The 16,311-nt window shown below is 40.0% G+C and overlaps 1 protein-coding gene across 1 annotated transcript in view; it reads right to left on the bottom strand.

The window, feature by feature from the left end:
• Nucleotides 1-16,311, bottom strand: part of Tmem38b (transmembrane protein 38B) — a 48,182-nt gene that overhangs the window by 26,489 nt on the left and 5,382 nt on the right. Inside the window, exon 2 of the mRNA XM_004656982.2 lies at nt 985-1,141. Within this exon, the coding sequence (XP_004657039.1) occupies nt 985-1,141 (157 nt within the window). The remainder of the gene's footprint in view (nt 1-984; nt 1,142-16,311) is intronic.

Raw genomic sequence — 16,311 nt, 5'->3', positions numbered from 1 at the left:
TCACTTCAGAAGTACAAAATTGGGCTGGAGGGAGGGCTTAGCAGTTAAGGCACTTGGTTGCAAAACCAAAAAACCCAGGTTCAATTCCCCAGGAGACATGTAAGCCAAATGCACAAGGCAGTGCATGCTTCTGGAGTTCGTTTGCAGTGCTGAAGGCCCTGGCATGCCCATTCTTCTCCCCCCGCCCGCACTCGCTCGCTCGCTCTCTCTCTCTCTTTCTCTCTCTCCCTGTGTGTGTGTGTGTGTGTGTGTGTGTGTGTATCTGCCCCCCTATTTCTCTCAAATAAAAGACATAAATAATTTTTAAGTACAAAATTAATGCTTAAAGATTTCAGGTGGATCTTAACAATTCAGCAAAGAGCATAACAAGAATTATATGAGTCATAATCACTTGCATTTTTTGTTTGGTAAATCACATTCATGATTTTTATTGTGTTATAATTCTGTGTGTATGAATTTGGTGCACAAAATAAACTATTTGAGCCAAATATTTTTAATTTTTTATTAATTTATATTGAAAAATATTTTTAAATATTAATTTTACCATGTTGGTCCCGGTCCCATTCCTCTTGTATTTTACTACTATATCCCCTTTCCCTGGCCCCCATTCCACCGAGGGCCCTCCTTAGTGGGGCTCCTGGTCTTCAACAATGGGTTATGGGTTATGAATGAAGTAGTCAATCATTGTGTGGAAGAGGGACAATATCTCTGGACACTCCTTCCCACCCTGTGTGGGCCAAATATTTGATGTGTCCTGACTGAACAGATGTATGACAACTGTAATAATAGCCTGTGGGAGAAAACAAGAAAAGGCAAGAAAGAGATGGACTGTGCCCTTAAACCTCTGGCATTATTTAGCTTCCTTCATTGCATATTCATTAACCTCTTAACATCATAATATGTTTTTAAAGAAAAAAAAAATACCTTTACTACAATTTAGAAAACATTTTTAAATGTCTCAAGTACACTATAATGGCAGCTTACCAGATTGAAGATGCCAGTAAAATATGAGTGTGGTTTGTAAGAAACCTCAATGGGGGCTCTGCAAGCAGTATACAGGATAAAATTCCTCCGCCAAAGCAGTGGAGCATTGCAGTGAACCAGCTTGACAGGGGGTTCTGCCATGCCACTGCTGCTGCCCCTGAAACAGGATAGGAAACACATGGTCTGAGAGTTGTGTATTTTTTAAACAAGCCCCAAGGACCCAGTGCACTAAAGATAAGCTAAATTTACAATTCCCAGTAACTTATTCACAAGTGTGCCAAACACAATCATTAAAAATATTATCATTTGTTATTCAGAAAAAGACTAAAAATTCCTTTCTTTTAAAAAAAAAATACTTATCTTGGGCTAAAGAGATGGATTATTGGTTAAAACACTTGCCCGTGAAGCCTAAGGACCCATGTCTGACTCTCCCACTCCCATGTAAGCCAAACGCACAAGGTAACACAAGGGCACAAGGTGGCACACACATCTGGAGTTCAACTGCAGTGACTAAAGTACCTGGTATGCTAATTTCTCTTGTAAAAAAATATGTATATTCTTAAAAATTATTTATTTGCAGGTATGTGTGTGTGTGGGCACACCAGGTTCTCTCACTGCTACAAATGAATGCACTTTATGTGGGTAGCTGGAGAGTTGAACCCCAGACTGACAGACTTTGCCAGCAAGTGCCTTTCACTGCTAAGCATCTCCCCAGGCCCCCACAAAAATAATTATTTTCTAAAGTCTTCATTAGTGCATTTACTACTGAGGCAAAGACTGGTTTCATTTGCAGCAGAAGCAGAAAACTGGGCTCAGAATATAGCAGCACAGTGGTAGACTGCTTGCCTTGCATGTACAGAAACTGTCTCATCCTTACTCAAGAACAATCTGAATGCATGTCTAGAGGGGACCTTGCCCTGGTCCCATGACTACTAATAGCGTAGAGATGGTGATAGGCTTTGTGCTTGAGTGCACATTGCTCCTCTGTCAAGCCTTCCCTTGCCTTATCCACTCAATGGATGATCTCCTAGTCATTATTTAATACCCAGCAAAAATGTCATCTGCTCTCTCTAAGACTCTCAGGCTTCCTTTAGTATTCCCAGGCAAAACATAATCATTCAGTCACTCCTCACCAGAATATGAGCCTTTTCTCTTGCTTTTTAAGGTCTCACTCTAAGCAAGGCTAATTTGGAACCCACTCTGTAGCCTAAGTTGGCTTCAAATTTATGGTGGTCTTCTTACCTCAGCCTTCCAAATTCTGGGGTTATAGACATGAATACTAGAAATACTTTTTCAGTGGCTGATGTTGACACCCTTATAATACCATTTGATCTACTCTTGCCAGTTTCCTAATATCAGACAGTTTATAAACAATCTTCTAACTTGCTATTTCCTTTTATCCCAAATCTAACTGTAAGTACTTACAAAGACTATGCCAAAATAATATATTAAGAAAGGTTCATAATCATAAGAACTTTAGAAAATATGAGACTAAAATAAATAAACTTTCAATGTGACAGGCTAGATATAGAAGAAAAACCAAAAGGCAAAAAGGTTGATAAGGAGTAAGTATTACAAAACACTTGTTAATCATAGATATAAACAATAGAGTAGAGATATCCTATAAACATAACTGTAACCAACATCAGGTGATACTAGATATGATGCACTAAGAACATAACATCACTGCAGCAGTGTTTCTACCAAAAATACATCACCTGTATTGCTCTCACCAAACATAACCACATGGAGGTTATTCTGAAGAAGAAAAATTTGCCTACACATTTAGAATGTCAAGATCAAGAAATAAAGAGGTCCTTATGTGCCTGAAGAAGTGTTCCACACATCATCAGCTTTTAACTTGCCATGTTGCTGACTGCAATGATCCTCAGTCATAAGATAATGACGCTGGACTTCCTGTGAGGGCTGGCCTCACATCCAGTCAGCATCATATGTGAAGGTATTTCCTCTGTTCTCATTGTGCCCACCACTATCCATTTTTCTGCCAGTGTTGAAACAGCATGGATTTAAATACCAGAGGAAGCACATTATAAAATTTAAGGATGTTGCTCTAAGCTCAGTCACTAGCATGCCAAAAAAAAAAAAAAAAAAATTGTAAGAGGATAAAAATGTCTCTTTAAAAAGAGATATCAGGGCTGGAGAGATGGCTTAACAGTTAAGGCATTTGCCTGCAAAGCCTAAGGACCCATGTTCTACTCTCCAGATCCCACATAAGCCAGATGCACAAAGGTGAGGCAAGTGCAAAGTCACCAATGCTCACTAGGTGGCACAAACATCTGGACTATAATGGCACTTGCCTATGAAGCACAAAGACCAAGGTTCAACTCCTTAGTACCCACATATATCAGATGCACAAGGTAGCAAATACATCTGGAGTTTGTTTGCAGTGGTTAGAAGTCCTGGAATGCCCATTCTCTCTTTCTCTGTCTGTCTCTTTCTCTCTCAAATAAAAAAATATTTTTTTTTAATTGGAAGAGAAAGGAGGAGGAGGAAGATGGTAGGGATATACTAAACTCTAACTTACAAGACATAAAGACATTAATAAATGAAATCAGTAGTTTTTCGAAAAGATAAAATAATCATAGTAAAGCTAATAATATCAAATAATTAAAGGAAAAGCTGGGTGCAATGGGTCATGCCTTTGATTCCAGCACTGAAGAGACTGAGGTAGGAGGATCACTGTGAGTCTGAGAACAGCCTGGGCTACACTGGGTGTTCTAGGTCATTCTGGGCTAGAGTGAAACCCTGACTCAAAAAAAAAAAAAAAAAAAAAGTGTCTATACAAAGTTTCTACTTAACAAAAAAGAAAAGAAAAGCAAGAAAAAGAACTAAAGGAAAGCCAGGCATGGTGACGCATCTCTTTAATCCCAGCACTTGGGAGGTAGAGGTAGAGGTAGGAGGATAGCAGTGAGTTCAAGGCCACCCTGAGACTACACAGTGAATTTCAGGTCAGCCTGTCCTACAGTGAGACCTTACCTCGAAAGCCAAAAAAATAAAAATAAAGGAAAGCTCAGTATTTAGAAGTTCATTAACATCAGATCATTCATTATATTAACCAACTATTATGGTCATTCCTTTAGAGATAGCAAAAAGCCACTTCATAAAAACTAGTCCCGATTCTCTATTTTAGCAATCTAGGAATAAGAGAAGCAATGCACTTAACTTGAATAAAGCCAAGAAGGAAAAGATTTACAAGGGCTAGGAAGATGGCTCCGAGGTTAAAGGAATTTCTTTGCAGTCGTACAGTTGACCAGTACAGGTTCAATTCCCCAGCACCCACATTAAACTAGATTAAAATAAAGCGGCACATCTGTTGTTTGTAACAATAAAATATCTTAGTGTGTACGTATGCACACACACACACAAATACGTAAGTATGAAAAAAAAAGAAAAGATTATAAATGAAGTCTTATCAAAATTTAAGACTTTTAGCTGGGCATAGTGGCACACACCCATAACCCTAACACTCAGATTGCTAAAGCAAAAGGGATCAAGGGAAAGCTGGGTTATAAACTAAAACCCTGTCTCAAATAACAGAAGACTAAAGGTGTAGCTCGATGGTTGAATGCTTACCTAGCAGGCACAAGGACCTGGTTCGATCCTCAGGACCACAATGCAAAAAATAATAATGATAATAAATGTTTGCATTAGAAAGGGATGAGAGAAAATTTTTCAGGACTAGAGAGATAGCTCAGCAGTTAAAGGCCCTAGCTTGCAAAGTCTACCACTCTAGGTACAATTTCCCAGCACTCACATAAAGACAAATGCAAAATGTGGCACATGTGTCTGGAGTTCATTTACAGTGGCAAGAGGCCCTGGTAAGACCATATACTCTCTCCCTGTCCTTCCCTCTCTCTAGACCATATACTCTCTTTCTTTCTCCCTCCCTCCCTCTCTCTCTCTCTCTCTAAACCATATACTCTCTTTCTCTTTCTCTTTCTCCCTCCTTCCCTCCCTCCCTCTCTCTCTAGACCATATACTCTGTTTTCCCTCCCCCTCCCCCCTCTGCCCCTTTCCCTCTTAAATAAATAAATAAAATATTTTTAAAAAGAATAATAGCAGGGTTTTAGAGATAGCTTAGTGGTTAAGACACTTACCTGCAAACCCTAAGGACGGCCTGGCTTCAATTCCCCAGTACTCATGTAAAGACAGGTGCACAAAAAAAAAAAAAAATGGCACATGGGCCTGGAGTTCCTTTGTAGCAGTTACAGACCGTGGCAGGTCCATATATTTTCTCTCTCTCTGCCCCTTTCTCTCTCTCTCTCAAATAAATGAATAAAAATATTTTAGGGCTGGAGAGATGGATTAGCAGTTAAGGTGCTTGCCTGCGAACTCTAAGGACCCAAACTCAATTCCCCAGAAACCACATAAGCCAGATGCACATGGTTACGTGTGCATCTGGAGTTCGTCTGCAGTGGCTAGAGGCCCTGGCACACCAATTCTCTCTGTGTGTGTCTCTCCTCTAATAAATAAATAAACAAAATAGAAAAGGTTTAAAAACAAGAATAATAGTATTCTTGGGACTGGAGAAATGGCTCAGTAACTAAGGCACTTGCCTGAAAACCTAAGAATTTGGGTTCAATTCTCCAGTACCCATGTACAGCCAGATATACAAGATGAAACGTGTCTGGAGTTCATCTGCAGTGTGGCTAGAAGCCTCGGTACACCCATATTCATATTCTCCCTCTCATAAAAATAATAAATAAATAGACTGAGCATGGTGGCACATGCCTTTAATCCCAGCACTCAGAAGGCAGAAGTAGGAATATTGCTGTGAGTTCAAGACCATTCTGAGACTACATAATGAATTCCAGGTCAGCTTGGGCTAGAGCAAGACCTAGCCTCAAAAACACAATAAGTAAATAAATAAATAAATAAAATTTTAAAAATAACAGTATTCTGGTCTGGAGAGATGACTTAGTGGTTAAGGCACTTACCTACAAAGCCAAAGGATCCAGGTTCTATTCCCCAGTACCCAAGTAAACCAGATACACAATGTGGTGCATGCATCTGGAGTTCGTATGCTGTGGCTGAAGGCCCTGGCGTGTTCAATCTCTCCCCCGCACCACCACCTCTTTCTCTCTTTCTCTCCAATAACTAAGCAAAAATAAAAATAATCAAAGGAACTTTAAAATCTATTCATTATATTACTTAATTACACTTGAATTTTTAATTAAAATGTTCATTTATTAACTGCATATGCAAAATTTCAATAAACTATGTCACAACTTGCAGAATACAACATACCTATACACAGTATATGTACTGGCATGGCAAAAAAAGCAAGTGTGTGTGTGTGTGTGTGTGTTATGTACACAAATTATTTACAAGAGAAAACAGCAAATAATGTTTCTATAAACACCTGAAGGTAATACACAGAAGGAGGTTTGCAATAATGCATAACCAAACTATTAACTGATGTGACTTCTTATGGAAAGGACTAACTATGTCAAGAAAAAGAAATAAGAACTATGCAAATGTGTGGTGCATTTAGAAGAATGATATCAACCCACCAGCATATAACATGGGAATTCACTTATATGTGTTCAGGGAAAAGGGGAGGGAATAGAAATCTTAGTGCAATCTACCACTTCACAAAATGTGCTTAAGCATAACATGAGTTGGCAGATGTGAACTTTTTAAATTATTATTTATTTATTTATTAAAGACAGAGGGGGAGAGAGAGAATGAATGAATGGCCATGCCAGGGACTCTAGCCACTACAAATGAACTCCAGACAAATACACCATGAGTATCTGGCTTATGCGGAACATGGAGAATTGAACCCAGGTCCTTATGCATCACAGGCAAGCACCTTAACCCCTAAGCCATCTCTCCAGCCCAGCAGATGTGAATTTTAAGTGGTACAAACATCCTGTCAAGTGAAATGAAGTCAAGGTGATTTGGTGATAACTCAAGAAATGGTGACTGTTCCCAACTGGAAGAAAAGTTAGTTTTGAAACACCATTCAACTGCACTCCTCTTCTGAAGGGTGACTATATCTAGTCTTCATATTCTCTCTCTCTCTCCCTCTCTCTCTCTCTCTCTCTCCCTCTCTCTCTCTCTCTCTCTCTCTCTCTCTCTCACACACACACACACACACACAAAGGCACACACCTTTACCTCCCCCCCCCTTTTTTGGCATATGTGATATGTGTGGAGTGAATGTATATGCATGTGGGCAAATGCACTCTTCCCAACTGCACAAGTGTAGAGGACATTGGTGTCCTCTTCTATCATTCTCTCACTTTATTTCCTTAAGACTTTCACTGAACTGAACTCACAGTGCTTGGGTTGGACTAGCTGGCCACAACTCCCACAGTCCTCCTGTTCTGCACACCTGGAGTTACAGTGTTCAGCTATGCCTGGCCTCTCACAGGAGTGCTGAGGCTGGAACTTAAGTCCTCAAGTTTACACAGTAAGAGCTCTTACCTACTGAATCATCTCCTCAACCCCTCATTTCTCTTTTTCTTTCTCTACCCTATATTCATGTTTCCGTGTGTGTCTCTGTGGTGGTTTGAATCAGCTGTTCCCCACAAACTCACGTGTTTTAAATGCTTGTTCCCCAGCTGGTGGCAATTTGGGAAGTGGAGCTTTTCTGGAGGAGGTATATGTTGTTGCAGGTGAGCTTAGGGATGTTATAGCCAGCTCCCCCTTGCCAGAGCTCGGCTCACTCTCCTGCTGCTGTGGCAGAAGTGATGTCCATCTTTCCCCTGCCTTTATGCAGCTTCCACTCAACAGTGTAAGCCAAAATAAACACTTTTTTCCATCAGCTTCTTTATGTTGGGTCTTTGTCCCAGCAACAACAAGGTAACTACAACAGTCTCAATCTCACATAGGCATTCAACTAAGGATGAGATCTTCAAACAGAACCTCCACCTGAATGAGATGACAGCACTGCAACACAGCACAGTCCCTATGAAGTTACCCTGGGACCCAAAGTAATTTATGAATTCAGAGTGTTGGCTGGTGCCTCTATATTTAGTGTTGTTCTAACAACAGATACAGCATTACCTTTATTCTACACTCCACATTTTGCTGCTAAGAAGCCATAGCCAAATACACCCAGGTTTCCTTTAACCACGAAAACAATCCAAATCAAATCTGCCAAATGTTTTCACACATAGTACTTATTCATTCAATACTCATTTCTGATTAAGCCTATCAAAATAACTTCACTAATTTGTTTCTCTTAAGACATTATCACATACTTAGTTTGGATCATAAAATCTCCATTATAAAACTGTTAATCTACCCACCAGAGAGCTAAAAGGCAAGACCCAATTGCTAAAGATACCACAAGCTGCTAACACAGGAAAAGGAGAGATCACACTGGAATTTAGAAGGAAGGCAGCTTTTCTGTGGCCAGTCCTCATAATGCTGGGAAGTGCTACACAAGCTGCTGGGGGTAACAGTCATCAACAGCATGAACAAGCAGGGAATCCTGCTACATATGAAATCAACCAGCAGAAGATGGACACACCTGTGCCATAGTGGCACTCAGCCTAAGTGGATAACCAACTGCTCTCTAATTGGATAAGAGACATTGTTGGTACTAGAAACGAAGGCACAATCCTATGGAGATGACAGTCATAGACTCCAAAGAGTAGATCCCACAAGTCTTTGACCCAAAAAGTGGCTACACCCATCAAAATCTCTCAGTTAAGTATGGTTAGTTCCCCTTTATCCCATGCTGCTCTCACACTCAGTTGGACAATCTGTTTTCTTTTTTATAGAACACAGCAAACACTGGGGAGAATGAAAACCCATCAACATGACAAGAAAAGACAGCCAAATGCCTACCATGATATGTGCCACCTAGAGTACATCTGCCAGGACCCCAGGTAAAACCACAGAGAAAATGGCAAATTAAGCATGAGTACTGCTCTACACTTCTTGACAACCTATGCCAGGGAGATAACGAAAGCCAATGAAGACACTCAAAAAGTATCACAGCATAAATCCAAGGTTGCAGAGACCTCAACACTACAGCCCACTTTTAACACATCCACCAAGGCTCAGGGGACACTAAGGAAGAAGGGGTAGAAAACTAGGAGCCACAAAGTGGGAAGAAGTACCCTATCCTGAGGCATTGCTCTCCTCCACCCCAGAGTGACTGCCACATTCATAACCCATAACCCCATGGTGAGTATCACAGAGGAGGGCTCTCAGTGGAGTGGGAGCAGGGAGGAAGAGATGGATATAGGGGAATAATCACATGATTTGTCCATACAAAAAGTTCCTAATTTAATCTTTGAGACTCTGAAATTGTATTACCACCAATTTTCCTGACCTAGGCTTTCACAAGTCATAGAGGGGTTGTCATTAGTTTTGTAACTTCCGGGCAGAGCCACATCTTCTTCAATTAAGTATCATATTTTATAAAATGGAATTTATATCTAATCAGTATTTAAATTAAGGGAGTGAACATACATAAACACACTTTTATACCCTGTTAAATGATTTACCTGTTGAATAGACTGATCACTGACAACAGAGATATGACAAAATGAAACCCTTGGGCTGCTCCTCAATTCTCTAAATCAAACACATAATTCTTTTGAGTTCGGAATAAGGATGACGTACTCTGGCAGTGAAAGTAAATGCAACAGTCCTAAATCAATGAAATTTATTTATTTAGTCATTTATTCATTCATTTACCCAATTACTTGGCAGAAAGAATCAGCAAGAGAGGAGGTGGGAGGAGAAGGTATCTCCCTCATATCTGTCCTACCTTGCCCAATTTTCAAAATTCTATCAGCAAGAAAAACTTCCTGCAACTTAATTTTATTTAATTATTTTATTTTTTATTTATTTGCAAAAAGAGAAAGACAGAATGGGTACACAAGGGCCTCTAGCCACTGCAAACACACTCCAGATGCACTACTTTCTGCATCTGGCTTTATGTGGGCACTGGGGAATTGAGCCCAGGTCAGTAGGCACTGCAGGCAAATGCCTTAATGATTAAGCCATCTCTCCAACCCAACTTGAATAATTTTCAACATACATTTAGGAAAGAAAAAAATTTTCTGTCCTACATTGAGTTAAGATGTTTAATATATGCAACCAGGTCTGGAAAGATGGTTCTGCAGTTAGACATTTGCTTACAAAGCCTGCTGACACAAATTTGACTCCCCAGCACCCACGCAAAGCTAGATGTGAAGTGGCACACACACAGAGTTCATTTGCAGTGGTAAGAGACCCAAGTGCACCCATACACACACACAATTTTAAATGTTTTTTAAAATAAAATATGCTATCAATAGGATTATGTCCCCAAAAATGCTTAGCAAAAGTTGTAACATTGCAACCTGAACCTAATATCAAGATAATCAAAATAATCACATATGAATTTTTTTTTTTTATTTATTTATTTATTTGAGAGCGACAGACACAGAGAGAAAGACAGATAGAGGGAGAGAGAGAGAATGGGCGCGCCAGGGCTTCCAGCCTCTGCAAACAAACTCCAGACGCGTGCGCCCCCTTGTGCATCTGGCTAAGTGGGACCTGGGGAACTGAGCCTCGAGCCGGGGTCCTTAGGCTTCACAGGCAAGCACTTAGCCGCTGGAAGCCATCTCTCCAGCCCCACATATGAATTTTAACATCAAAATATTTTTAATTTTTTTTTATTTGTTTTTTTATTTTGGAGATAGAGAGGTAGAGAGAGAATAGATGTACCAGGACCTTCAACCTGCTGTGAACAAACTCCAGACTCGTGAAGCCCCTTGTGGCACATGTGTGACATTGCAAGCACCACTGTGCATCTGGTTCCGTGGGACTTGGAGAGTTGAACATGGGTCCTTAGGCTTTGCAGACAAGCACCTTAACCACTAAACCATCTCTCCAGACCACATCAAAATATTTTAAATGATAGCTGGGTGTGATGGAGCACACCTTTAATCCCAGCACTCAGGAGACAGAGGTGGGAGGATCACCATGAGTTCAAAGCCACCCTGAGACTACATAGTGGATTCCAGGTCAGCCTGGGCTAGCGTGAGACCCTACCTCAAAAAAAAAAAAACAAAAAAAAATTAAAATTCTAAATGAGAGCTAAGAGATGGCTTAATGGTTAAGGCCACTGTGTGTGGAGCCTAAGGACCCAAGGTTCAACTCCCCAGTAACCAGCATAAGAAAAATGCACAAGGTGGCACATGCATCTGGAGCTTATTTGCAATGACTTGGAGGCCCTGGTGTGCCCATTCTCTCCCTCCCTCCCTCCACCTCCCTCCCTCCCTCTCTCTCTCTCTGCCTCTTTCTTTCTCTCAAATAAATAAATATTTTTTTAAATATTTCAAATGGGGCTGGAGAGATGGCTTAACAGTTAAAGTGCTTGCCTGTGAAGCCTAAGGACCCAGGTTTGATTCTCCAGATCCCACATAAGGCAGATGCACATGGGTTGGAACATGCATCTGGAGTTCATTAGCAGTGGCTAGAGGCCCTGGCATGCCCATTCTCTCTCTCTCTCTCTCTCTTATAAATAAAAATAAAATTGAAAAAAGGAATATTGTCATTACTTGCCAAAACACTGAAATGTCAATAACTATACTATAACTCTTCCTTCCTAGGACAGATGGACAGACACACACACACACACACACACAAATATCACACACACATTATTATAAAAATATACATACTATATATATATATGTGTGTGTGTGTGTGCCTGTATGTATGTGTGTATATATGTATACACACATACATACATACGTGTGTGTGTGTGTGTGTGTGTGTGTATGCGTATGTATATGTATATAGTTTTGTTTTTCAAGGTTGGGTCTCTTTCCAGTCCAGGCTGTCCTTGTAATTCACTATGTAGTCTCAGGGTGGCCTCAAACTCTCAGCGATCCTCCTACCTCTGCCTCCTGAGTGTCATATATACAGATATACATATATACATATATGTGTGTGCGCGCACGCACATATAAACTGCATGTACACCTGAGGGAAGGATGAGGTTGGCAAAGGGAGCATGTGTGTGTGTACATGTGTGTACAGGCATGCCAGGATCACTTGCCACTGCAAAAGAATGCCCATCCAGGCTTATGTGGGTGGCTAGGTAATTGAACCCAGGCTGGCAGGTTTTACAAGCAAGCAACTTTTACTTCTGAGCCACATCTCCAACGCCACTTTTTTTTTTTTTTAATATATTGGTCTTGGCAAAGACTTTTTTTTTTTAATTTTTATTTATTTATTTGAGAGCGATAGACACAGAGAGAAAGACAGATAGCGGGAGAGAGACAGAATGGGCGCGCCAGGGCTTCCAGCCTCTGCAAACGAACTCCAGACGCGTGTGCCCCCTTGTGCATCTGGCTAACGTGGGACCTGGGGAACCGAGCCTCGAACCGGGGTCCTTAGGCTTCACACGCAAGCGCTTAACCGCTAAGCCATCTCTCCAGCCCCACTTTTGTTTTTTGAAGCAAGATATCATTCTAGAGACAGGGAGTAGTTTCAACTGCAACTGGTACTTAAGATGTAGTATTTGTACTAGATCAAGTTAACACAACTCTTATAACCTACTAATTGCTTTTTTTTCTCCATACTAATTCAAAGGAAAGAAGCACACTGTACTCCATTAAGCCATCACAGTCTTGCTTTGGGTCTATGTTTATTTTCCTCCTAACATGGCCCACAGACTATGGTCATACAACAGCACACTGGCCTCCTACACTGATGACATCATACTGACTGGATCCGATAACCAAGAAACAGCAAGTACTTATTATGCCCAAACAAAATACATGCAAACCAGAAAGTGAAGTTAAACTCCACTGCTGGATTTTTGTTAGCAGAATCTAGTCAGACTGCTAAAATATATAGTTATTTTAACAGAGAGACTGTTTTCTGCTGATGCTCCTGTCCAGACAATTTACTGTACAAATAAAAAACTGAGTTCAAAGTTCTCATCCCAAGTAACCCAGCACATTACTGATAGAGTTCAAACACTGGTCTCCTGACGTCATGAGCTCTTCCAAAATCACTCCTTAACCAAGACCTATGAAGGCTCTAACTTTCTGTTCACTTAAAAATATATTAGGGCTGGAGAAATGACTTAGCGGTTAAGTCATCTGCCTGCAAAGCCAAAGGATCCCAGTTCAATTCTCCAGGACCGGCAAAAGCCACATGCACAAGGGGGCACATGCATCTGGAGTTCATTTGCAGTGGCTAGAGGCCCTGGTGCCCCCATTCTTTCTTTCTCTCTCAAATAAATAACTAAATAATTAAAAATACGTTTTAAAGATATTTTTAAAAAAGAATTACAAAACAAGGACTGGAGACATGACTTAGCAGTTAAGGCGCTTAGCTGCAAAGCCTAAGGACCAAGGTTTGATCCCCCAGTACCCACATAAACCAGATACACAGGTAGGACATGCATCTGGAGTTTGTTTGCAGTGGCTAGAGGCCCTGATGTATCCATCCTCTCTCTCTCCTAAATAAATAAAATACTTTTAAACATTTTTTTAATTACAAATCATCACAGAACTCAAGTGTGAAATAAAGTATCAATAATTTAAAAATAATAATAATAAATAAAAAATAAAAATTACAAATCATGGGGCTGGAGAGATGGCTTAGCAGTTAAGCACTTGCTTGTGAAGCCTAAGGACCCCAGTTCAAGGTATGACTCCCCAGTACCCACAAAGCCAGATGCACAAGGTGGCTCATACATTTGGAGTTTGTTTGCAGTGGCTGGAGGCCCTGGTGAGCCTATTCTGTCTGTCTCTGCCTCTTTGTCGCTCTCAAATAAATAAAAATAAACAAAAAACATTTTTAATTACAAAAGATGATAATGATAATTATATTCAACAAACTTAAAGATGACCTAAATGAATTCCAAAAGAGCACAATCAACTAAAAACAATGAGAAATCCAAACCAAGAAATGAAAATGGAACTCAATAAAGAGATGCTTAAGAAAAACCAAAAGGAAATTAAAAATGAAATAACGCTCCAGGAAAGGTGGTTCACACCTTTAATCACAGCACCTGGGAGGCACAGGTAGGAGGATTACTGTGAGTTCAAGGCCAGACTGGGACTACAGAGTGTCAGGTAAGCCTGTGCTAGAGTGAGACCCTATCTCAAAGAAAAAAAAATGAAGTAACTAAATTAAAAAGCTCTCAGGAAAGCCATAGCAATAGGTCAACTGGAGAACAGAATATCAGGACTTGAGGACAAGGCAGAAGAAATAGATGGGGAGACTGAAAACAATGACAAGTTTAAAGAACATAGGAGCGAAACACAAGAGAAATGGCGGACACCTTAAGACCAATGTTCAAATATGGATATAAGAGCTTCAGATCAATAAAATTACAAAAGAAAGTTTTCCAAATCTTACAAAAGAGAGGAGCAGGGTGTGGTGGTGTGCACTTTTAATCCCAGCACTCAAGAGGCAGAGGTAGGAGGATCACTATGAGTTCAAAGCTCATCCTGAGTGAGACTACATAGTGAATTCCTGGTCAGCCTGGGCTAGAGCAAGACTCTACCTTGAAAAACCAAAAAATAAAAAAGAACAGACCATCCAGGTAGAAGACCACCCAGGTACATATAGAACAACAAATAGAACCAGAAAAGAATCTCCCCAAGTCACAGTACAGTTAAAACACTAAACATACAAAACAAAGAGTACTAAATGCTGCAAGAGAAAAATGGCTCTTCACTTATAAAGGTAAGCCCATCAGAATAACATTCCTTATTTTTTTTAAGATGGAAGGAATTATAATTTTCAAGGAAAACTCTGAAAGTCAGAAGGTCTTGGAATGGAGTATTTCAAATACTGAAAAGACCACAGATGCCAACCCAAACTACTATACCCAGCAAAAATATACCTCATAATACAAGGAGAAAAGAAAAACATTCCATGATATAAGCCAGCTATGTGAATATGTAAAAATGAATGCAACACTACAAAGAATACTGGATGGAATATTGTACGTTAAAGAGAAGAATAAACACATTTAAGAGGCTACAAAAGAGAAAAACTAATAATGAAAACGAGAACAAGCCAGATGTAGTGGCACATACCTTTAATCCCAACACTCACAGGCAAAGGTAAAAAGATAGCTATGAGTTAAGAGGCCACCAAAATCTACAAAATCATCATGAGGATTAACTCACATCTTTCAATAACAACACTGAATATCAATGGACTCGATTGTTCAATCAAAAGACACACATAAACAGACTGGATCAGAAAACAGAATCCATCTTTTTCTTGTCTTTAAAGAAACCCACCTTAAAGCCGGGCATGGTGCTGCACACCTTTAATCCCAGCACTCAAGAGGCAGAAGTAGGAGGATCGGATAGCTGTGAGTTCAAGGCCACCCTGAGACTACATAGTAAATTCCAGGTCAGCCTAAGCTAGAGACCATACCTCAGGAAATCAAGAAAGGACGGAAGGATGGAAGGAAGGAAAAGAAGAAACCAACCTTGATGCTGCAGAGATGGCTCAATGGTTAAAAGTGCTTCTTATAAAGCCTGATTGCCTGGGCTCAATTCCCTAGTACTCATGTAAAATAGCACGAGTCTGGAGTTTGCAGTGGCAGGAAGCCCTGATGCACCCATACACTCTCTCCCATAAATAAATAAATGTTTTCAAAAAGAAAGAAACCCACAGACCCCCACCGTAGGACAAAAGAGTGGAGAAAAAATATTCCAAGCAAATGGAACTAGTAAAAAGCAGGTATGGTTATACTAATAACAGACAATGTAGACTTTAAATCAAAAGCAAGTGAAAGACATAAAGAAGGCCACTTCATACTGATCAAGGGAACAACTCAACAAGAGGACATTACAAGCTTAATCATAATATGCACCACACACAGGTGCAACCAAATTTTATAAAGCTGGGTGTGGTAGTACACGCCTTTAATCCCAGCACTTGGGAGACAGATGTAGGAGGACTGCCAAGAGTTCAAGGCCAACCTGAGACTACATAGTAAATTCCAGGTCACCCTGGACTAGAGCAAGACTCTACCTCGAAAAACCAAAAAAGAAAAAAAAAGAAAAAGAACCCTGGCAGCTGCACATATATGATGTATAATTTTAGTGTGCTACAGGTCTAGTTTTAAAGTCAATCATTGAGAGACAGGAAAAGTTGCCAATTCAGTAGAGGATGAATACACATACACTAAGTAATGATCTAACAGAAATTGAACAATGAATGAGAAACACACAATCAGCTCCAAATGTAAAAAAAAAAAAAAGAAGAAGTCAGTCATATAAATAGAGAACAACACAAGCTACTCAGTACATCTATTCATAAGAGTCTGGACAAATATATTTTAGTCAAAATGTGATAGCTTTTCTC

This window comes from Jaculus jaculus, chromosome 1 (assembly GCF_020740685.1).
Source record: "Jaculus jaculus isolate mJacJac1 chromosome 1, mJacJac1.mat.Y.cur, whole genome shotgun sequence".
NCBI classification, from domain to species: domain Eukaryota; kingdom Metazoa; phylum Chordata; class Mammalia; order Rodentia; family Dipodidae; genus Jaculus; species Jaculus jaculus.
The sequence above is the reverse complement of the archived record's forward strand: the minus strand, read 5'-3'. Positions and strand labels throughout refer to the sequence as shown.